Below are 27,629 nucleotides of genomic sequence, written 5' to 3' on the forward strand. Positions count from 1 at the left end.
GTGTGCCGGTAAACCACACACGCTCCACTAACGTCTTCGCAAGGGCACAAAGTGTAATTTCATGGAATTGCATCAATTCACTTTGCCTAAGTAACTAAGATTGGGAATTTGAAAAACATTTAGTTACTTTAGTAATTCATTATACTTATAATGGAAGGTTTTGTCCCATCCTACCCGTTCGGCTAACGACCCTCCACTAGTCAAGAGTGCGGTGGGTAAGAGTGGATACCCATTCAATCGCCATTTTATAGGCAATTTCCTTAAACACCCCTTATAGACCAGCTTCGTGAATGAGGCCTACTAACGGTAAGACTGACTTTTACTCATACATATATATAATGTTAGACTTTTAATGTTATATATAGTATAGGGTGTATTTTACACTTTTAAAATACTAGGTGGTCTAATTTAATAATTATACTTTTAATTTAATTAAATTGTATACCTAAACTTTTATGGATTTATTAAACTTCTTTTAATTATACACCTTAATTAATTAATAAAACCATAAGGGAGTGATTTGAACTTTTCAAAACATTACTAGGGTTTTAGAATTTAACATTCCTAATTAAACTTTTAATCAACTTTTAAATTCCAAAACTTGAGGGCAAGTTTTGAAACATTTCAAAACATTAGGGTTTAGAATTTAAATATACATCAAAATTAAACTATTAATCAAAATTTAAATTCCAAAACTTGAGGGCAAGTTTTGAAACATTTCAAAACATTAGGGTTTAGAATTTAAATATACATCAAAATTAAACTATTAATCAAAATTTAAATTCCAAAACTTGAGGGCTTTTGGTTCAAATTTAAACTATAAAACCTAAAGGGGAAAATATGAAACTTTTCATAACACAAGTATCAAATAATAAATAATCTAAATTAACATTTAATCACATAATTATCCATTTGATCTATTTAATGATTTCTTGCAAAACAATTTATCAATTTAATCAAAATAATTAATCAATTATCACATAAGGAAACAAATATTTTATTAATTGATAAATATCTTCAATTAGATCAAGAATATAGTCAAATATATCATAAAATCGGATTTATATTGATCTAATATGATAAGGCAACTATCCTTAAGCAAAAACAGCAAGAAATCCCGAAGATAGTCCCATCTGACGAGTTGACTTGTCGAGTCAAGCATGGACTCGGCAAGTTCAGCTATGGACTCGGCAAGTCCAGCCTCCAGAAACCCAAAAATCGAATTTTTTAAACATATCAAGCATCAATACAATAGAAACCAGTCTAGGCTCTGATACCACTGATGGGTTTTGGTCCTAAGAACATCCTATGTGCTCATACAAACCCTAATGCTTGGATCTAGGTTTCTCTATTGTACATGCAAGTTATCCAAGACTATAAACCCTAATTCTAGCATACAAGTAATCATATTAACATGAGAATAGGTTTATAATATTACCTTGATTGTTATGTAGCAATAATAATCCCAAATCTCCTTATATTGACTTTGGAAGGCTTAGAGTCACAAGTGTCACTCCTCTAATGGTTCACAAACACCATAAGCAAGAGGATGAAGAGGAGAGAGGATGGAGGCTGCCCAAAACGTGTTCTAACCTTAGAAGGTTGCTTAGCCACGTTTTTGGTCCTTTAGGGATCTATATATAGTGAGGCTAATAGGGTTATCTAACAAGGAAACCCTAATTTGGTTGCTTAAGCCCTAAGCAACCCATGGAGCCCTTTCCTTAAGGCCTTGGACGATTTCATATAGGCTTCCCCCATAGAATTCGTCCACCTTATAATAAAAGGCAATCCATGGCCCAAATTGCAGTTATCTTATAATTACAATTCCAGTCCCTTAAGTTTAATTAATCTCTTTTAGTCACAAAACTAATTACTAATTAATTATTGACTAATATTAATTAAACAATATGATTTCTCCTTTAATATATTATTCTCATAATATATTAATAAATCATATTTAATCATTTCTCTCCATAGTTCATCCTATCAAGTTGCTTTGGTGAAGGCAACCCAAAAGGACCATGCACCATCGGGTCAAGTACATACCAAAATAGTTATGGACTTAGACACTAATCCAACAGTTGATCCCAACACCGAGGACAGTTCAGACACTTCACGATATTGAGGTGAGTTACCTTCCAGTAGAAGTGGGTCTAAGGCACCAAGGACGACCCACTAGTAAGAGTTATAGTATAGATAATTGTCTTCGTGATAATTATCCGGTATGTTGTTATCTGTTTACGATTGCGTGCTGGCCTGATATGATGTTATGTGATAGTAAGTAGTAGGGGGAATAGTACCTGTGTTACGGTCGTAAGGACCGAAGGGTAGGTCGGGCACCCCAGATATGCTCAACAGTATGTTTATGCTATGTCATTATGTGGTAGTAGTAGGGGTGAAATAGTCCCCGTAGCCGGTTAAGTTAAATCGGAGGGTAGGTCGGCACCCCATAATTGCCAAACAGGGTAAGTTGGCACCCCAAAAATGCCAGACAGGGTAGGTCGGCACCCTAGAATTGCCAGACAGGGTAGGTCGGGCACCCCAGAATTTCCCGACAGTATGTTAGTTATGTGGTATGTGGTATGATGAGGGAACTCACTAAGCTTCGTGCTTATAGTTTTCAGTTTTGTTTTCAGGTACCTCTTCATCGAAGGGGAAGGAGCTGACACGGTAGCAGCGCATCACACACACAAGATTTCCGCATTATGAGATTCTTGGGATTGTACTCTGACATTGTTACTATTTTTATTATATGGTTTTGAGACATGTGATTGTGTTTTTTGAAACTACGTGACTCGATGATGTTTTCTTATAAATGTTTTTCTAAATCATTATATCAAAATAAAATTTTTGGTCTTGAAAATTAGAATGTTAAAATAGAAGAATGAGAACTAACAGTTAGAGAGTTGGCATCGGGAGAGATGAACGATGATGTCGTCTGAATTTTCCATGGAATCAATTCAAGAGAAGCCCAAGATTGAAGAGATTAAATTGTCCATGGAAATCGGAAACGCAATAGGTCAATAGGCACGCCGCACGCTTAATTACTCCCACTTCTTCAATTTGGATTTGGATTTGCGCTAAGTGAAGATATTGGGCCAAAACTAGTAGATAAGGCTTAAAAAATATGGGTGGTCACTAATATAACCCAATAACATAAATAAAGGGACCTTTAGCATTTGGGGACCCGGGGCGGTCACCCAACTAGCCATGGGCCGGCCCTAGATGATCCGGTAATTTACTCTAAAAGGTTTTCATATTTTCAAAGGAACCATGGTGGAAGACTTCTATTTATAGCAGCCAACCCACTTATTGCGGGATCACCCAAACTTCCAAGTGCACCTCAAAATGGAGTACGGATCAAAGGCCCTTGCCCTTTCCTCGCTCCTGCTCCTTCTTCTAACACTTGAATCGAGCTTCATAACTCCATCCTATTCAAAATCGATCGTCCAAACCCTTCCTGGTTATCCCGGTCAACTTCCATTCAAGCTCGAAACAGGGTATCATATTCTCGACTTTTCACGTGATCACTTATTTACTAAAACAACGTGTTTCAAATCAACTAGAAAATCATCCATTTACATTCCTTATCTTTAACATAAGTTATTATGGAAAAAATGGTGCTTTAGAGATGAAAACATGCGATCTTGTTCTAATAAAACTTTGTTGTATTGATCAAGGTATGTGGGAATAGGGGAGAAGGAAGAAGCACAGCTTTTCTACTACTTTGTTGAATCGGAACGAAATCCAGAAGAAGACCCGCTCTTGTTTTATCTCACCGGAGGTCCTGGCTGTTCTGCCATCATTACTTTCTTCTATCAAATCGGTATATATGATCTATCTCTTCGTTTTTGTTAGCCCTTAACAGTGAAGCATATAGTTCATCATCATGCATGTTCTTTAATTAATTTATCTTAATTAAGAGACCATATGCATGCATGCATAGTTTGATGTTGACTTAACTGTTTAACTAAAAAAAATTATATTAGCAACGGTAAATTCCAAAAGAAACCGCTAAACTCTGTCAATGTTTACAAAGGCAGTCGGACAGTTGCCGGATCCCATAATTTATCACACCAGAAAGTATATGTGGTAAATAATATATGATCAAGGTCTATAAGATTTTAATTAAGATAGTAAAATGGATCGATTGGGTACTTGGGTTTATACGCCTGTATGGTTTTTTTCTATTCAAAGTATTATATACCATTTGTTATTATAGTAATTTCATTAGTTTTGATTTAATTAAAGTGATTTTTGAATAATTTTTGTTTGAAATAATTCTTAATCCGTGTTGCTTTTATTTAATGTAAATCATGATTCTTTTTAAGTTTTAGTTTTCATCATTTTATTGTGATCGAGTTTTATTGAACAAGTCAAATGGAACAATATGTTTGCTAGCTTTAAAAAAAGTTTAGCAAGAAAATAGGTTTAACAAAATTTGGTTTATCTATATTAATTGATAGAGAATAATTTACAGGTTCATACCATTATAGTCTATAGATACACTTTAAGTTTTATCTGTCAATTACAACTTTTTTTTTCGTTAACTTGAAATAAGAATTTTAGTTTGACTTGTCTAACTAAAATCACTATAAAAGTACAAAATCATTACAATTATAGATTAATTAGTTACTGTTACGATATAACTTAATCAAGTAGAAGAGTGGGGCCCTTCCAGCCGCACGGTAGTGTAAGCCCCAAACAATACACTAATCATACGTATACGTAATTCCCGAAAGCACGGAACATACACTAGAGTATCATTTACGTACCCCACCTTCTATACCATATATTCTATTTGCAAGAAAAGTGATGCAGTTGTCAAATCAATCTGTATATAAATCGTAAATGACAAGTGAAGTCCAAAAATATTGTAATACCAAATTACAATATCTTTTGACTTCACTAGCCAAATCACTGAATCAGCACTATATCTCACCACCCCCATCGAAAATGTGATTGTTTATGTAATGCCATAGAACCTAAGCAAAAGTCATGAGCATCATAGAGAGTACCTCTTTGATTCTAGTCTTCATAGTGCACGTAAAAAACAGATTTTGAAATGAACATCGAGCAGTCCAGATGTTGGGATATCACTCAACCAATTAAAAGTAGCATTCTAATTATAATTCTTTTTGAAATTTACTAAAAAACTCATACAGATAAATAATTAAGCCCATAGCCCCTCTATCTATTTAATTGTCTGTATTTAACTGCACAGACAATATATATTACTTACCTGTAATCCCAATCCTTGAATTTTGGAGACATATTGACGCTTCTCCACTCAAAGCCTTTAAGCCATGGTAATTTATTAATTTACTAGTTGTGAGACCCGTATAATATATGGGTTGATTAAAACAAAATGTTAAATATGAACGATTAAATAGAAATTTTATTTCAATTTGAAATTGAAATAAGTGAAAATTATGAGAAAAAAATATGCAAAGAATAAATTAATTAAAATTATGAGTTTAATATGTATTAAATGGGTTAATTATAACAAAATATTAAACATAAAGGTTTAAACTGTAAATTTATTTGAAATTGAATTTGAAATTTAAAATTTGATAGTCATTATGTAGGTTTAATTTATGGAAAGTAAATCAATGATATATTAAAAATGAAAATTAAAGTAATGACAAGTGGAAAATAAATATATTTCAAATTATGACAAAATGACATTTGGCTAATCTTATAAGAGAATGACATGTGGCAAAGTCATTTTCATTTATTATAGTAGATTATAAATTCTAAATATTTTATAATTTACAATTAATAATATTATTAAACAGAATTTGATTTCTTATAAATGTAAAGTAAATCATAAGCCAAAAAAAATTATCGATTTTTTTATTCAAACGAAACGCTCATGACCTATGATTGCATCTAATTAATGGTAATATTTGGATAAATATTCATAATAAATTATTATAAACGTCCACAGCATAGAAGAAATAATAATATCGAAGAGCTAGTATTTTAATTTTAAATTTATATACTAGTGTTATTTAGATAAGAATATATTTTTATTATTTCATTGTAAGTGTATCATGAGAAAGTCAAGGGTTGTATGACAGTAGAAAATAAAAATTTTAAATTTTCAAAAAAATTTACACTTTGTCTGGAAAAATCAGGGGTTGTACGGACCACTGTGTGCCCTAAAATAAAACTGCCACTATATTTTAATATTTTTTATGATTTTAGCCATCTTATTCTAAATCCTGACTCCGAAGTATATTACGAATCTCTTAAGCCGTGGAGCATTCCAAAAACAAATGAATGGCATATTCAATATTGTTATTCCCGAGCTCGCAAAGGATCAAGTTTATGCATCTTATAGATATGATTGTTTTGTTGCATTATTGTTTTTTCATAAACCAATCGTCTGTACAACTTTTGGGTTATAGGGATAGTAATTACCGGTCAAACCTATAACCCAACACAACAATAAATGGTTTAGGTTGAGTTTTCGGACCATGCCAACCATCAACCTGTTTATTTCATTGGTCGGGTTAGGTTATATTTTTGGGTACGTGTGTTAATCTGACTTGTGAATACGTGATTTGCCAACCTGCCAACCTAGATATAAATATGTTTTGGGTTGATGTATTCTTTTGATATTCATTTCACTTTCTATATGTAAACCACAAAACACTAAATCAATATCCACTTTTATTTCTCTGAATCGTTTTTATATCCATTTTGTGTTCATCTGGCTTTTCATCCCCCCCCCCCCCCCCAAACTTTATTTGTTTTTATCTTTTTAATAATTTTAATCTAACAATTTTCATCTTAAGCTAAATTATTATTATCTTATAAGTTACGATTTCATCACTTTATTATATTTTAAACTTACACCTTTATATAATTTGTTTTTGTAATTTTCGTTGTTATGAGTGTTAGTTTTAATTATTATAGTTTTTAAATTATTTGTCATTTTTACATTGTACGGATCAAGATATATTTTCAAATTTTATTTTTGTTTGTCTCCTCTAGACATATTTATTTTGATCAAAACTTTATTTTATATTTTTGTGATTCATTTTACAAAAATATTCGCGAGATGTCGAATATGGTTTTTGAGGGAGAGTTACTATTCATTAACTACTATTTTTTCAAGAACCAAAACTACTAAACTCAAATAATATTATAATTGTTATAGCATTTGATACAAAATGCAAATAAACATCTAATTGGAAATAACATTTTTTTATTTTTCTTATAGAAAACTTTTATATTTATATTTTTCCCCTCAAGTAATTTTGAATTAATTATCCTAATTAATATAAAGTTATATTATTGGTATTTTGTAAGTTGAGATTTTGATCCCTTATTATATTTGTCGTCCCTTACTTAATTTGTTTTTATAGTTTTCATTTTCATTAATATTAACTTTTATTAATTATTATTTTTATTAATTGTTATTTGTAGTATTGTATTAAATATAATATACTTTCAAATTTTATTTATGTCCACCTCCTTGGAACATAATTATTAAGATACAAACTTTATTGTTATACTTTTGTTGTCTACTTTGCAAATGGTTACGTTGGGATCTCTAATTGTTTTAGCACCCTCCTTGTATTCTTATTTCTTGAAAATGATAAAAGATGAACAAACGTTTGAATGCAACTACAAGTGTTTTGTTGCTTAATTTTATATGATCAAAATATGGTAGCTCAAGATCATCACCATAAAACTGTAAAAATTAGCATCATTGTGTTAGGAAATAGCATTGTAGTTTGCAATTTTGGGTTATGGTTGAAAGTAACTATATTAAAAGTTGTCTCAAAATTTCTTCCAAAAACCTTAACCATATCAACCTGTAGTTTCTAATATACTGGCATTCCGCAACATCATGCAAAATGTCCAAACTCTGGTTTTGTTATTAATGTTTAAGAATATACATCACATCGTTTCTAAAGCTTTATTTTTATTTATCAGTATTTATTTTAAATAATCATTTTGTATAACAAAAAAGTTTATATTTTTCTAAAACCAACTTGTTATGTTTTGTTTATAAAATACATCTTTGTTCACTATTTTTTTTTTTTTTATAAATACATCATTATATTTTGTTTATTGAAAAAAGTTTATATTTTAAATGCTAACAATTGTTATTTTATTCAAAAACTTTGTTAGTTTCAATATATATATATATATATATATATATATATAGGTTGAGTTTCATTTGAGACCATATTAATTTTGTGAGACCGTGAGACCAAATCTAAAAATAATTTAAAATGCAAAATAAAAGAAAAAATCCAAAATTATTTTTTTAATTATTATTTTCGAAACTTTAATTACCTAAAAAAAATTAAAAATAAAAAAAATTACCGTTTTTTTTTTAAATACGTGAAATATTCTAATAGAATATTACACTATAAATATTCTAATGTGATTTTTAGAATGTTAGAATATTATACTAGATTTCTCAGATATGTAGAATATTCTATTTATTCTACTAGAATATGTAAAAAAATGTATTTTTTTTATATTTTTTGGAAAATAAGAATTTCGAAAATAATATTTGAAAAAAAAAATTCAAAAAATTTCAATTATTTTACATTTTAAAAATATTTTTTGTTTTATCTACCAAATGAATGGCTAGGATTGCGTCTCACGCTTTCATAAAATTATATCGTCTCACATGAAACTAACCCTATATATATATATATATATATATATATATATATATATATATATATATATATATATATATATATATATATATATATATATATATACACACACACACACACGAAACTCGGTTTTTTATCATCATTTGGTATTGAACTCTTGTAAATTATTTCTACTAAAGTAATATAGTAATAATATTATAAATTTTTATTGAAAAATACTTCACGCGTTCAAAATATTTTTGATTTGTAAACTAAGTATTATTTACACGAATGGTCCCTATGGTTTGGGATAATTTACGTGCTTAGTCCCTAACTTATTTTTTTAACTCGGAAGGTCCTTACTGTTTGTTTTTGTTACGCGCTTGGTCCCTACTGTTTGTTTTGCTTATGCATTTGGTCTCTGTCTTAACTAAAAAGACTATTATTTAAATAGAGAAAAATGGTGGGATGGATAAGATAAAGTGAATGAGATAGGTTTGGGGTGTGTTTATTTAAATAAATTAAAAAATTCAAGGGCAAAATAGTCTTTTTAGGTAAGACAGGGACCAATCGCATAACAAAAACAAACATTAGGGACCTTCCGAGTTAAAAAAATAAATTAAAGACCAAACGCGCAAATTACCCTAAACCATAGAGACCATTCGTGTAATTTACTCGTAAACTAATTACTCCCACTACAAAGTGGTCATCAATCAGATCACATGTATTAGATATGGGTTCATTATATTCAATTTATTGTCTTAAATCATGTGACATACATCTTTTAATATAACTTACTCTTTTGTAATAATTCATATGATTATTTATCCTTTTTAAATATATTCATAAGGCAAGTCTAACATTATCTTTATATTCTCTAGCAAGAGTAGGTTATGACCAATAATTTACACATTTTATTTTATTAATTACATTTGGTTTTGATTTCATATAGTTCGAGGTATAATTAGTTATTATCAACATCAAATGCTACTTAATTTTTTTTATTTTTTTTGTTCATTTTTAGACTTCCTTTCTAGGATTTTTATACACAAACCGAAGATCTCAAGATAACATCCAAAACTTTAAACATGTGATGTGAATATGTGATCATCCATTAGTAATGGAATATGTTAACTTAGATTTTATTTTCATTTATCTCTTAGGCTTATCTTTTATAGTCATCAATGAGTAAAAATTAACTAGGTTACTCTCACAAATACCGTAAAATTTAAGATTTAAGACAAGGTTAAAAGGTTTATAAAGATTGGGTCGTTAAAGAATAAACTTAATAATGTTATCATAAAGACAAATAGATTCATACCATTTGATCCATATACTATGAATCACAACATATTCACAAAAATAAGAAATCAGCAATGCTTAAATTATTTACATGATATCCTCAAGCACCAACAATACTAAAAGAATAGGTAACAACCGAATCATTTATATTGTACCTTAAGGATGTTACGGGAAGAGTCATACTAAAAAAACAACATGAATTAAAGTCTTGTGAGAGACACACCAATAAGATTTTATCTTAAAACATTCATTATCCAAACAAAATCTTCAATTTCTTATTTTGGAATTTAATTTCGCTAATTATTTCTCATGGGTTCAGATTATTCACATAATATCCTCAAGCACCAACAATACTAAAAGAATAGGTAATTATTCACATAATATCCTCAAGTACCAACAATACTAAAAGAATAGGTAACAACCAAGGTTTTGAAAACTAGACTGGAGACCGAACCGGTCGTCTTACTGGTTCGATGGTTCAAGTGGTCCAACCGGTCTAAAAAACCGGATAATGTCATAATTATATTTAATTATATAAAAAATACAAAAAATGAAAAAAAAATATTTTTTAAAATTTCCGGTTTTGACCGGTTTTACCGCTTCAACCGGACCGGTTTTTACCGGTTCACAAGAATACCGGTTTTTTGGCCTTTAAGAATCGGATCTGGGACCGGCTCCCGGTTGAATCGGTCGGACCGGGCCGGTTTTCAAAACATGGGTAACAACTGAATCTATTATATTATACCTTAAGGATGTTATGGGAAGAGTCATACTAAAAAACAACATGAATGAGAGTCTTGTGAGAGACACGCCAACAAGATTTTATCTTAAAACATTCCTTATCCAAACAAAATCTTCAATTTCTTATTTTGGAATTTAATTCAAGAATTATTTCTCATGGGTTCACCTTTTGATACCAAATTTTCTCTCATTCCTGTTGTTATAGGCCATGAATGATTAAGGCATTATAGATCTAAATTTGTTTTCCTTTCATTTTGGAAACGGAAAAAATTTATTTAAAATTGCAACGTAGCAAGAAGGCAGGAAGCACACACTAAAAGAGATTACAAAGAGAGAAATGGTGATAGCAAGGAATACTTTTCTTTTCTTTCTGTATTGTCCCCATTTTGCGGCATAGTTAATAAAATCTTCCACCTTTGAAAATCTTTGGATAGGATTACCGCACCACTTAAAGATCCAGAAGAAGACCTCATGAACAAATTGACAGCCAATTATCGGTGATTCCACTTCAATATTACAAAGAACACATTTTGTGGAGTTTACGTTAACATCTCTATGACTTAAAGTAGAGGCCGTAGGGATTTGGCCCATACAATCCCCCTACATGAAACTTATGACCTTCAAATGTGTAATTTTGATCCATATAACCACATTAGCAGATGGCATAGAGATCTTACAGTCGGCCAACTTCCTAAGAATGTTCACCGGGTACATGTCATCTATGAGTGAATAAAAGTCCAATAGTCTTTATGGTAGTCAAGGGAAAAGCCATTGACCATAGATGCCAGGTGGCTTAGTTCTGCTAGTTCTACCAAGTTCTGCTAGTTCCACCAAGTTGTTTGGGTGCCATTTCCAGACACCAGAAAAACCAGTATCATTAATTCTTTAAAAAAATGTAAGCCGATTTACACTTCTGAAGGGCGTATAAAGTAGGAAAGTAACTTGCTAATGTTCCCTAGTCCAACCAACTTTCTTTCCAAAAAGTTTGTTTTTGTCCCTGAACCAAGTAAGCCCCCTGAGCTAAGTAAGCACACAAATAACTTTTCTAAATCAATTCCAAAGTTGTTTAGATCATCTTTCACCTTGACAATGCTAGACCAAGTACCTAAAAGACATTTTTTTGCCAAATAACTCATTGGTTTGCAGACAAGATTATGGATACATACTGTAACACGACTTCATAAGGAGTGATTATCCGTCTTGCGTCTCCAGATCGACATAACTAAAACCGAAATAAAGGTAGCACGTAACAACCCGATACCTATCCCCCACACCTTCTTTTGAAGATAAAACTTTGGGCCAAGCCACCCAACTAATCTTGAACTTGTCTTTGCTTCCACCCCATAAGAATCTTCTATATATTTTTTTTCTAGAGCATCAATTATATAGATGAGGGATTTAAAAAACTGATAAGTAGCATAAAGGCAAGCTACCTAGAAAAGCTTTCATCAAAGTGAGTCTACCATCGAGTAATAGTGTTTTAGCTTTCTAATTGGAGAGTCTAGCCTTCATACGATCAAAAAATAGGGCTCCTTTTTTCTTGAGATTCATGTTGGCCCTATTGGTACCCCCAAAAATTGAAAGGGATGTTTCCCAAGTCGCACCCAAGAACTCTAACATTCTTATTAAGCTCGCGATCGGGTATCCTAATTTCATACACCTTAGATTTGTGAAAATTACTTTCAAACCGGATGAGATATGAAAACATTTAAGGATGATTGCCATATTTTTTAGGTTGCTTTCAGAAATCTTGTAGTGAACTATGAGCATTTGATTTGACATGCGGAATTGTAAAGAACACAATGAACATGGAGATTTGGGTGTCTAAGAGACGTATTTGATTATGAAAGGTGTTACAAAAAAGGATCTAGATCTAAATCCACATAATTAACACACACTAACACTCTCAATGTTACATCTCTCAATTACACTTACTAGTGGTATGCAACCCACTATTTATAGAGGTACTAACAAGTCTATCTCTCTCTCTCTCTCTATCCCTATCTCTCTCTCTATCTATCTATATATCTATTTATCTATCTATCATGTCACAAAGCTCCAATCCCACATGTGTAAGTGGGTATTCTCAAGTCAATTCATCACAAAGTCAATCTATGAATAACTTTTCACACTAACATTCTCTCTCTCAAAGTTAGAAATGGATGACTCGGCTTCAATCTCCAAAAAGAGCAACTTCACGAATGAAATGTCAAGCGTGACAATTGTAGAAATGAGCATCAAATCTTCAAGTCTTCAATGATTTTCCAATCTGGGTTCTACAGTGTGAGACATCACAATCCGAGCATCAAAAGGTTAGTTGGAGTATGCAAATCTCCACAAATCAATTACCCAACTTTGAGCATAAAAATACACCCCAAAAATCTTCAGTATGTCTAAACCCTTCATGAACAGGGAAAAACCCAAACCAGTTCAGAATTTTCAATTCGAATCACTTCATAAACTTTTCCTTCTCAAGGTCACATCGGTCTTCAAATTCACATAATATGAAAAATCCAATTTCGACTTCAAATTCACATATTCAAATATCTCCCTCTTTTTATAATCGAAAGATGGTTATAAAACCCAAAAATGAATGAGAAAGTGCTCAGTTTGGAGTTTCCCATGAAAAACTCCCCCTTGACATGTAGCATAAACGTTTCGCTTCAAATTCGGAAAATCCAAAAAATATGACAATTTTCAAATTCTAGACTTCCCCAACTGCCTTTGACCCGAAAATGAACAAAAATGTTCATATTGCTGGAAAATACTTGTAAAAATAACCACTTTTTGAAAAGCCCAAAAAAGTCTTCAATTTCGACAAGATTGTGATCTCTGGGTAAAAGAGTCATTTTATTGAAACTTCAGGGACCAATTGTGAAATTTTGGTTATCATCTTCCCTAATTTGTTTGAGCTACAAGATAGAACGAAAACACATTGAAACCTCACTTTCTACTCCAAAATAACCAACTTTTGTCACTAAAAATGTTGAACTTTTCGACACCAAGTTGTTGCAAATAAGAACTGAAAGTTAGCATTCGACTATTAAACAGATTTTTGACTATTAAGGTTGACTTTCGACTCCAAAATTCCAAATTTCGACCCTTACAACTACACGATATGGGCCATTTTTTGGTCGCGTTATGGCGGAGATGGCAGCCATAACGTCGTCTTAACTCAATGAGCACCACCCCCACCCCCTTCTCGTTAAGGGGGTGTTATGGTATATCTAGTTGTAACGAGGACAAGATGCAATGAGAAATTTATTTGGTTGTTGCCTTTATCAACCAATCAAATCATTTTCTTTCTTTCTCTCTCTAGCTCTTAACATGTAATAACATGGGGAACACCATTTCCCCTTGATGTTATAGTGGTGTTATGGCTGAGGTGGCATATGAATTGGGTTTTATAACGTAACCCATACCTAATGCTCTACACCGTGGTTGTCAAAATCGCGATCCTGATCGTAGGATCGTACGATCCTACGATCCTAGGATTGAAAAACGATCCATATCGTATTTGGGGTAGGATCGCAGGTAGGATCGTAAGATCGAGATCCGATCCGATCCTACCTTCCCTTATTAATTTATTTATTTTTTTGAAAATGAAAATTATTTTTACCACTTTATGTCATTTACCATTTACCAATTTACCGTTTATCATTTTGTGTTGTGATTTATGACTAATATTTTAAAGTTTTTATAGCTTTTGAACAAAAAAATAAATGTTTGAAATATTTTTCAAGTTTAAAAATTAAAAATTAAAATTATATTTTATTTTGTGGGATCTTAAGATCCCGATCTTGCAAACTTAAAAACGATCATATGTAGGATCTTGATCTTGACAACCTTGCTCTAAACCATCGAACTTTTGACTCTCAAACCTTCAAAATTTTCGATAGTTATATCAAACACTTCCATTTTCAATCCCTTTTTAAAACATCTGATCCTTCGTAGCCCAAGTTTCGCTTACAAATTTGATAACAACCATTCACAGTCGAAACCTTACTTTCGTTCCTCACAGAACCATGTTTCAACTGATAATCTCCAAAGTCAATTGCAGTCGAACTTTCACTTTCGATTATCAAATCAATTCGACCCTTCAATATCCTGACATTCACTTATTGAGTATCGAAATTACTACTTGACTTTATACATTGACCATATATTGAAAACTTCTTTGCCGATTCACTAAATCACTTTCGATACCAATCAGCCACTCCTTGTGATTATGACCTTACAAAATCGATTTTCAAGGACTCGATATCAGACATTCGTAATCAAACTCAACATCGAGCACCAATCCATTCGCTAAACAACCCTTCACTTTTGTTCTTAAATCAACCACTCGATATCAAAAATAAATAACCAATATCGAGCATCCTTCAACCAAAATCGATTACTTCAACCAACAAAGTCAAATTTCACAATTTCGAACCCAACTACAATCTAAGAAGCATCGATTTCACAAGAGTTTCAACAAATATGAACCATTCACTTCGATTGAAAAACTTCATTATCTAAAAATCGATTATCAAACCTAATTACTTCAACTATTTGACTCCAAAGTCGATTTCAGTTCAACTTTCGATTTCGACTATAACTCTTATCAAACAATTTCAACTTCTCATCGAATCACAATCGAAAATTCGATTTTGACATTTTTCGTTTGACTTTCCTTGCGCCGGATGCGGTGGATCTTCTTAGTAGACTACAATGGATCATTCATAGCAATGTTATATCCCCTAGATCTATGGATGTAGTCTTCAAAAGAATTGGCTTTACCATACAAAAGGGCTTAGCAGCGCAACTTGTTGTCCGTTTGCCTTTTCATTCGTTGTATGATGATAACTAAAAAGTTGATATAAATTATCTTTTCTTAAATATTGATTTTCTTAAACACTAATTTCATCTTGTCTTCAAATCATGAAATCATGAAATCGATAGTAAACACTGAATCAGTTATCAAAATCGATTTAGTCATCAAGAATTCAAATAAATCAAAATCTGATCAAGAAGTAAGAAAATCAAAGACGAGATTGATTCATAATGTCAAAGAAGTAAGAAAAATCGATTGCAAGATTCCGTGAATGAATTTCTTAGAAAAATAAAATGAGAACCGATCAGATGCTGAGAAATTATAAACAAATGATGAATCGATGAAGGATATTCATGAACAAAATAGAACAAGCGAGTCAAGATTTAATCAGAATGAATTTTGACCAAAAGTTGAACGAATTGCAATGGATTTTTATTTGAGATTTGATGAATAGTAATGAAAAATTGAAATTAGGCTTTCAGTAATTCGATTTGGACTAAATCTTGGTTCGAATGAGTAGTAGATCGTGTTTTTGGATTTAGCTTAGTAATCAAATTAAAATGAATAGAGATTGAATTTGTTTTGATTTGGGCTGAATCAATGAAGAAAAATGAATTGGATCATAACAATTGAGTTGAAAAAAATTTGATCCAATAAGTCAAAATGATCAAAAATCAATAGCGTAAGCACAATTTTAAGAGATTCCGAGAGATTAAGAGACTCACCGTAGATTGTTCAAATTGTGTTGATTATTTTCAAATCGAGAATCGTTTCTTCAAAAATCACTTCGATCTTCAAAGACTCACTATGATACCAATTGTGGTGAATTATGAGCATCTGATTTAACATGCAAATTTGTAAAGAACACAATGAACATAGTGATTTAGGCGTCGAAGAGATGTATTTGATTATGAAAGGTGTTACAAAAAAATGATCTATATATAAATCTACATAATTAACACACACTAACACTTTCAATGTTACATCTCTCAAGTACACTCTACTAGTATTATGCAACTCACTATTTATATAGGTACTAACAAGTCTCTCTCTCTCTCTCTCATGTCACAAGACTCCAATCCCACATGTGCAAGTGGGTCTTCTCAAGTCAAGTCATCACAAATTCAATCCATGAATAACTTTGCACTCTAACACAACTCACCCACAAATATTACATCATCAGAATAAATATAGATGTGAGATATATATCCCTTATTATGAATATTGATACCGTGGAATAATGATTTATTGCAAGCAGTTCACTGGTACATCAAGTTCTTCCATTGCAATGATAAACAAAATGGTGAAAGTGGATCACCTTGCAGAAACCTTTTGTGATGATAAATTCTTTGGTTGGAGAGCCATTAGTTAAGACCGAGGCTTGAGAAGAAGAGAGATCTGCATGATCCATGATCTCCATTTATCACCAAAGTTCATTTGAGACATAACCGAATCGAAGTAACTCCAGTTTATAGAATCAAAGGCTTTTTCAAAATCTACCTTGAATAAAAACATATTTTTCTTAACTTTCTTTGTCCATGAACACACTTCATTGATAATAACTAGTCCATCAAGGATGTTCCTCCCATCAACGAAAGTCGTTTGGATTTCATCTATCGCTGATCCAATGACTCTTTTGCGTCTAGTTGAGAGAGCTTTGGCGAGGTCGGGAGTCACTAATAATGGATCTTTAACTTTTAGAATGAGAATTATTCGATTGTTATGAATCTTTGGTCATTATTATTGTTTTTTGTAGTGATACTAGTATTATATTAATGATCATTGTAATGGTTATAATTCAAATTATAGAAGCTTGAAAATTATATAATTTTTTAGTACATATAGGTTGTTTGCACACATTTTTAGTGGTTTTAAACTTTGCTAAATATGTTAGAAATTAAAGTAAATGTATTTTACATATAACCCTCTAAAACAAGAAAATATAAGATTTTTTTGTGTATGTTTTGCGAAATTGCAAAACACTTTCTGATGGATTACTTTTTTATAGGTCCACTTAGTTTCAACTTTGACAATGCACCTGAAAACATCACAATCTCATTAAATCCAAACTCATGGACAAAGGTTAATGTTTCACCCCCATTAATGTCACATTACTAAATATGGATCCGAAAAAAGACATTATGTTATATATATATATATATATATATATATATATATATATATATATATATATATATATGCTAAAATTTAATTATGCAATTGATAATATTGATATAGATGGCTAATATCATATTTGTTGATATGCCTCCTGGTACCGGATTCTCATATGCCACAACAAAAGAAGCATCGATTAGCAGTGATAGCATTGTAGCCAAACAAGCTAACAATTTTATTCGAAAGGTCTGATTTATAAACTTCTTTTCCTTTTCTAAATTTAAAATCAATATTAAACCTATAAATCAAATATGTTTTCGGGTGATGTACACAGTTTCTTATCGACCATCCTAAGTTTTTAAAAAATCCACTATACATAACGGGCATTTCTTACATGGGAATTGTCACACCTATTGTTACTTTTGAAGTGTATAAAGGTAAATGATTTTCTTTCTTAATATATCGATCTTCTTTATCACATCATGCATTAAATAGATTGCGATCATTAAAATATTATTGTTTGCAGCCAATGAACGTGGTGATCAACCTACATTGAATATTCAAGTAAAGTATTTAATTTTTTGAACTTTAAAGCTTCACTTTTTATTTAATATGAAGTTATAAAACTGATCTTAATTTTTTTGAATTGGTAAATAGGGGTACATTCTTTGCAGTCCCCTCACCGATAAGTTCATGGATTTTAATTCTAGAGTTGAATATGCTCATCGAATGGCACTTATATCTGATGATATTTATATGGCAAGTTTTAAACATTTTCAAGAATTATCATTAATTTGGTACTCTCATACTTAATAATAATTATTATTATCTGATTTTCAGGCTGCAATAGAAAATTGCCATGGCAATTATGTAAACAACACCAATTCACTATGCATTAATAGTCTTCAAAGATACACAGAGGTACGTCGATTAAGTTGATTCACCTTGGCTTCATAAAACATGTAATCATCTAAATTTATGAATTTTAGTGCACAAGTGGACTAAATATGGAAGATATCTTGGAGCCACTTTGTAATAAATCAGATGTAAAGCCATATTGTCGAGTAATCTCTCTCTCTCTCTCTCTCTCTCTCTCTCTACAATTAAGAATTGTTTTCCTCTGCTTGCTGCATCAAAAACCAAATCACAAGCTTCTGATAAAAAACGAGCAATTCTAGTAAGATTTGTAATATGAATACCTTTACGTTTTGCAGAGATATAAGGTGCCATTTTAGGATTCCATTTCCTAGTACCATGGCCAAAATGAACTCCTGCTTCCATCATCTCTTCTAAATTAATGTTCCAATATCTTCTTATCATTTCTCCCCACACTGCCTCCCCCTTTTGAAAAAAAAAAGAGAGAGGTAGCCTGAAATAAATAATTGTTCCGATGGAACCTTCTTTTATACCATAGATTGGATCTCTCTCTCTCTCTCTCTCTCTCTCTCTCTCTCCTTTAACCATGAAAAACTTAATTTTACTTCCATTGTTGATCTTAAGTAACTGGAACATGGTTCATAGAATTGATGACATGTTTGTCCCTTTTTCTCTTTTAGGAGTACTATTACGATTTTGCAGAAGATTGGATAAATAATAAAGTTGTGCAACAAGCTTTTAACATTCGCCAGGTGTGGTAGCTTTATAAGTTAGATTCTAATTATCAATTAATCATTCAATTATGTTCTAACAATTTATATTCAGGGAACAATTGGAAAATGGGAGTTCTTCAATAGGACGATGCATTACGTTGAAGGAAAAAATGACACATTTTGCTATGCTTATGATATTTTTAGTAGTTTTTCATACCATAAGAAACTTGTTAGTAAAACTTGTCGAGCTTTGATCTTTAGGTAACGTAACAATTTTATTATTTTTTTTGTCCCCTAACTACACTGTTGTTGAAGATTGTACATAATAAATTGTCGCATTTTGTTAATAGTGGTGATCATGATATGACTTTTCCATATGTTGGTATTGAGCAATGGATAGTTGCACTTAATCTTAAGATCGAGAGCCGATGGAATCCATTCTATGTGAACAATCAAGTCGGAGGGTGAGAATCAACTTCATTTACTTTCTTATAATATGTGGCAATCATATGTTCACTAGTCTCATGGTTTTTATTACAGATATGAAGTAACATATGCACAAAATGAATTCTCCTTGACATTTGCTACAGTTAAAGTAAGATACACATGATTGTCATTATCAATATTTTAAAGATGTTATAAGCTATTAGTGATCATTATGATTTTGCATGTTTGATTCTTATTTTTCGTATTTTATTTTCATAATCAAGTAACTATTATCTCTCATACATGTTTGTAAGTTCTTTCATTTATACAATTATAGGGTGCAGGTCATTCAGTGGCTCAATACAAGCCAAAAGAAGCTATGGCTCTAGCAAAGAAGTGGCTTGCTTTAAAAACTCACTCAAGTGCAATCTAAATGTGATGCATCATAGACTATGCTTATAATCATTTTCTGTGAAAGCTTGATTGTTTATATATTTTGATGTTGCAACCAAAATACAGCAGATGATCGAAGTTAATAATGATTAGTTTGATATCATATTTATTATTTTGTGATATTACTTATGACATGTGTCTACTAGAAGTCTAATCATACAACTTATCTTATATTCTAAATATGAATTGATTGTAATGTACTAAAACTATTGTTGAACCGGAAATGTAAACAATGATCTTATAAGTATGGTGATCTAGCACCTGTCTCTTGGTATTTAAAGGAGAGTAAGAGACCAAAACTAACCAATTTTTTCATCATTTTTTCCTTTTAAAAAGGGCCACCAAATTCGTGATTTTCTAATGTCTATTTCCCTTTCTTCTTTCTTGAAATATGGATGCTTATAAGTTCGTTCTCCTTAAAGATTATTTAGTATAAGTATTAACGGATTAATAACAACTTAATACAAGTGAAGAATATCATCTTGAAGTGGTTTACTCTTTCTTGGTGGTTACTTCAAGAGAATCTCTATTTTTAGTTTTTTAACATCTTCATCAACTTCCAACCTCCCGCGAGGAATCAACGTCTTCAAAGGTTATAGCTTTTTCTTTATATGGTTGTGTTAATATTTCCATGATTTTGAATATGATCCTTGGTGGGTTAAAAAGAGTTTTAAGTTTATGCTATTTTTATAGGTTCCGTTGCCATTTTTAGATTTTCTGGGAAATCAATTGTGAATAAAACCCAACAATTGTCAATTGGTATCAGAGTCATTTTGCAAGCCTGGTTAGATTATATTATTTGGTATAATCTTTGTTTTTAGAAAATATATATGGTTTTCTTTTTGTATGAAAATTCATACATATTTCTATGACTAATTTCAAAATGTTTATAATTGTTATTTTGATGACTAGAAGTTTACATCTATCTTTTTAGTTAGAAAAGTTGTCTCACAAAAGCCAAGTGTTTTTTTATATAATGTTGAGTGTGTGTGTGTGTGTGTGTATATATATATATATATATATATATATATATATATATGTTGTGCATAAATTAAACATGGACCTCTTGTGGAATGACAATCTGAATTTGACCTCCTGGATATTAAAGAAAGGAGGAGGTCAATAAAAAAGAGATGTTAATTAATCTAATCAAAGGTCCAACTGATCGCCACGTCTATATTGTAAATATGCAGTTACAAATAATCCAGCCAAAGTAATAGGAATTAGACCTAACATGATTCCAAATAGGAAAACTTCAATCATTTCAATTTGTTTGAAAAAAGAGGTAATATCTATACCTAAATATTAATCTGAATTACCATGAATCTCAATGACCAAGAATTGGCAATGGACACGGTAAGTAACTATAAATACACAGAAGTACACGGAAAAATTTCTTTTTTTGAATTGTGCAACGAGCATAACAACAAACCTATGTGTTCATGCCACCCTAATTGCTTGGGATATAGGTTTTCACTAGTTGAACATGCAAATTTGAATAGCAAAGCAAAACCCTAGGAACAGGTATATAATTCAAAATTTACACAATAATAGGGTTTAGATTTTTGCCTTACTTGTTATGTAGTAATAACAAGAACACCTTGTAGATATTTGACTCTTGAAAGCAAGTGCCTAAAATGTGACACATCTAATGGCTTACAAACACTATTTGCAAGAGGGTGATACGAAAGAAGAGGGAATACTCTTAGAAATTCGGCTCTTCTAGGGTTAGAAGCATTCATGCTGAAAATCCAAGGTGTTAGATCCCTTTTATACATGAAGTGGCTTAGTCCCAATGCTAGGGTTTGCAGGTGGAAACCCTAATTACCTGGTTAAGGCCTAAGCAGCCCATGGACTCCTCATTAGAAGGTTTTGGACAAAAACTTATAGGGTCACCCTATAATTTTCGTCCACTCCTATCCAAGGAGTTCAAGAGCCCTGTTTCACAACTATCAATGATTTGCAAAACAACCCCTTGTACTTTTAATTAATTCATCAATCCCAAAATTAATTCCAAATTAGTTTTTGATTAAATATTAATTAAACAACATGATTTCCAATTAATATATTATTTTCATAACATATTAATAAATCGTTTATATGCATTTATTATTCCAAACAATAAATTCAACTTCTCTCCAAAAGTCATCATGTCAAGTTACAAGAGTGAAGGCAACCCAAAAGGACTTGTGCTTCTATTAACTCAAGCATATACCAATTATATTTGGGAAGCCACAAATATATTATAACATATTGGTTTAACTAAATCTTAGAATCTGCCTTAAATTATCCCAAATAACACTAGCAAACTCAAGTCCAACACAATAAGAAGAAAACAAAATTTGTAAATTTTCTATATTTTTTCTATTTTAGACCATTTTTCAAGTCTTTATTTTTTCAGTTTTTTTCTCCTTTATTTTTTTTCAATCTATAATGTTTTTATTTGACCCCCTACCTCACACTTACTTCATGAAATGTCCCCATTGTATTCATAAGAAAATTAAATCACATAAAAAGCTAAAAATGCAGAAAAGGAACAAACTCCCCTAATACAGTAGTGGCGAGATCGAATCTGATTGTAGTGGTTGCTTCAAAAAGTGTGTTGAAAAGACTCCCCTAAAAACTGGAATGTCTCTTGACAAGAGAATCTTATATGTCAAGAGGTCAGTGGAAGTCTTAATGGTCTCGAATAGCTTCAGGACTAATCAAGAATAAACCTATCGTCTATCACTAGCATACGAATTGAGGTTTATAACCTATCGTGTTTACATATTCTTGTTTCTATGCCCATTCCATTGAAGTTGCCTATGCATGTGAATCCCATCAGTTTTCAATTGATTGCATAAAGCAAAGCACCTTGATCAATGAAAGTTCATTTATTTGTATGGGTGATATGCTCAACAACTTGGAAGACATGGTAAGCCCTTGTGCTGCAAGATGGCAAGAAATTAAGATTGAACAAGTTCAGTCCATATGAGTTTGGATTTGTCACAAACATTGTCTTATGATTATGGTTATGATAAATTCACATGGATAAGAACACATACACCGTAAAATCTAAGTGATAAGGTTTCTCTCCATTTCATGAAAATGATTGTGAGGAAACGCTTTCACTAGGAAGATTTTAAAGAGATAGAGATTGTGAAAATTGCATTTTCACTAGGAAACTCTTCATAGTTCGAATAGTGAGATTTGGCAATTAGTTTAACATTTAAGACTTATTGTTGTAAGTTTTGAAATTGTTAGACACACATATGAGCTTTCTAATAAAAGGTGTGTGACCTTAGATAAAGTCTTATCGAAGCATCACGTATCAGAAATATGAACTTTGGTAAGAAAGTCGATAAGTATTGATTTCTAGAAGTCCAGTTGTTTTCTGAGTACATGTCAAAGCTAGTGGGAGAGTAAGTGTTATGTTGGCAAAGATATAATCATCATGTTAATGGGAAGATGATTGTTATGTTAAGTGTTGCGAGCTAGCAATATTAACTATAGAAAACAAAAGTTTCAATTCGCAAAGTTGTAGAGGTTGAAAATGTTGTTTTGCTATAATTAAGGGAGAGGAACTTATACTTCATTTCAAATCTAAAAGCTTATATCGAGAAATTTTAATCAAATTTAGTTAAAGGACATATATGAATGTTATGTTGAAAAGATTCAACATAATGGAATTCTATATATAGCAATATATATTATAGCAAGAGACTGGTAAAGTAGCATGTCTTTATGTAAGACATTATGTATCGTATCCCATACGCTTTGGGTACAGGATCGATTACATGCGATGTAATATTCGATCATTTTGTCTTTTCCAAATGCCTAGGGCATTAAGATGGAATAAGGACAAAAACATATATGACTAAAGGAATCAAAAAAACTGTCAAGGACAATCTAAGGTTCGCCAAGGATTGGTCACTTGTGGGCAATTAGAAGTATATTAATGGATGGACCATATTGACATTATTATGAATAGAAGGGATTCTATTAAGAATGAGTTGTCATATGACAATTATGGAAATGTTTCCCTAATGGGAGTTGGATATTGAGAATCTATGTGTAGATTAGAAAATCTTATGCAAGAAGGATGTTCAAAGGAATGTACTTTAAATTTGAGACTTCGATTTCGTGGAATTGTCTTGTAACAATCTCCAATGGAATGTTTTGTAATATCATTGACCAAGTTTTTGTGACTTTGGTGCCTCAAGATTACCAAAGGATCATTGCATGATAGTTTAGAATCTAACACATTCTACTAATAGCAAGAATTAGGAATGCTTACACTAGTAATTAGGATTAGGGATTGTGAAATGAGCATTATTTGGAAATGTGTTCAATTGATCTATTTCACAAAGTAAGGATCATAGGTAAACGTAGTGTGCATGCTTGGAGCATGGGATGAGTATTGTTTCAATTCAAGTATTAAGTTGATTATCCGAAACATTATACAATGAGTAATGTGTAATCAATATGGTGATTAAATAATAAGTGTTATATTTATACTCAAAGTTTTGAGACCATATTGGATTTGATTATTCTTGTGTTTCACTTCACATGTTTTGACTTCCAAAATAACTAAGTTATTCAAATATCCACAGTCAATCATACTTTGGAAGTAAGTAATGAGATAAGATTGTCATGAATCTGACTGTAGATTGTCTAAAGTGTTTAGACATAGCAAAAGTCTGCTGCAGTGTTCATGAGTGCTTCTAAAATAAGACTTGAGTATTGGATTAAACTCACGCTCACGTGAATCACTTCATGGATTTTATCACGAGTGATTATGTAACAATAATATTTTATATTATTGAAACAGAGAGATATAAGTTGTTGTTTACGAGTCGGTTGCACATTAATAATACGTAAACGAATCAGTAACTTGATGTTATAAAACGTATTGTTGTGTATGATTTGACGAGTAAATAGTGCAAGCATATGAGTCGGCGTTTATCCGTTCCTTTTACCCAAAGTGGGATAAAAGCGATATTTGTGGGGCCGTCGATGCTTTAGTCGATGATTTAGTGATGACATCTAAGCGCTTAGCCAAGCCTGGACTAAGTTGATGTGTTCAACTGAAGTCTATTGCCAGTCATTGTAAATCGGAAATCGGGAAACAACACATAGACAGAGAGAATGATTATAATCCATGTCTTATTTCTATTCAATATCTTGAGAATGGAGGAATATATGATCCTTATTCTAAAGGACACGTTGCTAATAATATCAGAGTTCGACATCGGCTTTTGAAAGCTACGATTGCTAATCAGATTCTGAAGTTGTATGCAATAATAGTTATTAGACTTATCCAAGTGGGAGACTGTTGGATTAGGTTTCTAAGCCCATAAATATTTTTGGTATGTACTGGATTTGATTATGAACGTGGTCCTTTTGGGTTGCCTTCACCATAGCAACTGATATGGAGAAAGAGGATTAATTATGATTTGTTAATATATTATAAGAATAATATATTAATTGAGAAATCATATTATTTAATTAGTATTGATCAGAAATTAATTTGGTGATCAAAAGAGACTGATTAAATTAGCAGGGACTGATTATGTAAATCAGTAATATTTATAGTTTGGGCTTATGGACCTTATTGGTGTAAGGTGGACGAAATCTATATGAGAGTCCATAAAGATTTCGTCCAAGGCTTATCCAATGGGAGTCCATATGTTTCTTAGGGCCTAAGCAAGGAAATTAGGGTTTCCAAGTTGATAACCCTAGTAATCCTCAACTATAAAAGGAGCCCCAATGGCACTCAAAATCGACCTATGCCTTTAGAAGGAACCCTAGCCGAATTTTGAAGCCTCAACCTCTCTCTCTCTCTTGTTCTTCCTTGTTGCTAGTGGTGTTTGTGACTCCATTAGAGGTGCAACATTTGAGGCACTAATCTTTCAAAGGTCAAGGATATTCAAGGTGAACTTGTTATTGCTACATAACAAGAGAGGTAAGATCTAAACCCTAGCTTATATGTCAACTTTGATTGTTATATGCTAGTCCATAGGGTTATTGCTTTGGTATTCATAGTTGTATGTTCATTATAGAAAAACCTAGATCGAAATCAATTATGGTTGCATGTACACCATAGGAATGATGTTATGCTCAAAACCCAACATAGGTGTCCTCCTTACACCGAGGCGTTCATTTAATTTGAAAGCTTATATTATAATTATACCTTTTATGTGAATTATTTGAAACATAATGATTTACACTTTCGATATTGTTTTAGTTGCACACGACTAAAGCAAAAGCGAAGACCAAAGAAGAAGGTTGATGTCAAATCAACAACCCCTGTTCCTTCTCCAGCATTCGCTATTGTTCATGACTTCTCGGTTTTGCGCCTGCAACCTTATGTAGATGGCGGTGAGGTTGTGTTACAAAATTATTTATTTCATGCACATAAAGTGGAGCACCATTTCTACAATTTGGATTTAGATAGAGAGTTTTGGAGTGCGTTGTTTGGGCATACACACAACGGATGGTTGGATGAAGCGGTAACTATATTTTATTTTATTATTGTAATTGCTTTTTATTTATTAATTAATAACAAAAGTATCATAACTTTTGCAGCATATGACGATTTGGATTAGATTGTTGATGGAGAGATGTTTTGATAGTGATCGGTATACAATAATGCCTCCTAATTTTTTTGCTTGCCATTACTTGGAGGATGGTTTCGATTGGAGGCCGTTTATGTCTGTTATTACTACATACCCCGACTTCATGGTTCCTTGGCGGAATGTGGATACGGTAAACTGCTATTTAATTTTAGAAATTAATTTCATTATTGTCGTTTTGTTTTTGTATCGTGTTATGTAAACCAAATAATTATTTTAAACTTTCTATATGTCCTAATGCCGATTCATTCATTTCCTAATCACTGGTTATTTGGGGAACTACGACTGGATTCAATGGAAGTCTATATTTATGATAGTCTCGGTAGGAGTACTTACCAAAAATTCGAGTCTGATGGAACCTTTAGCAAATTTGTTGCTCGATTGGCAGATCATTTAGACAAGATAAACTACTGGGCACACAGGAGCATCCCAAAGATTCCATTGGATATGAAATTCATTTTTGAAACAAATGTTCTCCAACAAAGTAGTGAGCTGGGAGATTGCGGTGTTTTCGTTTGTATGTTTATGGAAAAAATAGTTTCAGGCCAACCAATACATGAACTTATTGACCCAAAAAATGCAGCTTTAGAGTTTCGTCAAAGGATGACAAAAATTTATTGGGGATCGTGTGATGGTCCTATTTAGTTGGATTATATATATATATATATATATATATATATATATATATATATATATATATATATAATTGAATGTTGGATTTGATTATCAAGCCTTAAATAATAATTATTTTATACATAATGTAGACTTCAACAGTTAAAACATAACAACGACTCCACCATTTTCTTTAACGTTACAATTTCAAAACTTTAAACAAAACAACAAATACACTAAGTTACTGACGTTACAACTTCAAACTTATCATAAAGATTAAAAAGCTTACAATTTTTAAAAAATAATTGCCAAAAACAACACCTAACTA

At 31.7% G+C, this 27,629-nt stretch overlaps 1 protein-coding gene across 1 annotated transcript; it reads left to right on the plus strand.

Moving 5' to 3' along the window:
• The first annotated feature begins 3,348 nt into the window (after positions 1-3,348).
• LOC145098332 (serine carboxypeptidase-like 13) lies at positions 3,349-20,052 on the plus strand. Its single transcript, XM_079035971.1, has 14 exons — positions 3,349-3,500; positions 3,681-3,826; positions 17,498-17,571; positions 17,728-17,850; positions 17,939-18,041; positions 18,131-18,168; positions 18,262-18,363; positions 18,445-18,525; positions 18,594-18,668; positions 19,161-19,232; positions 19,306-19,454; positions 19,544-19,657; positions 19,734-19,788; positions 19,957-20,052. The coding sequence occupies exons 1-14, from the start codon at positions 3,349-3,351 to the stop codon at positions 20,050-20,052; spliced, it is 1,380 nt and encodes a 459-aa protein (XP_078892097.1).
• Positions 20,053-27,629: the final 7,577 nt, after the last annotated feature.

This window comes from Lactuca serriola, chromosome 4 (genome assembly GCF_051521515.1).
Source record: "Lactuca serriola cultivar US96UC23 chromosome 4, Lser_US96UC23_V15, whole genome shotgun sequence".
In the NCBI taxonomy this organism is placed as follows: Eukaryota; Viridiplantae; Streptophyta; class Magnoliopsida; order Asterales; family Asteraceae; genus Lactuca; species Lactuca serriola.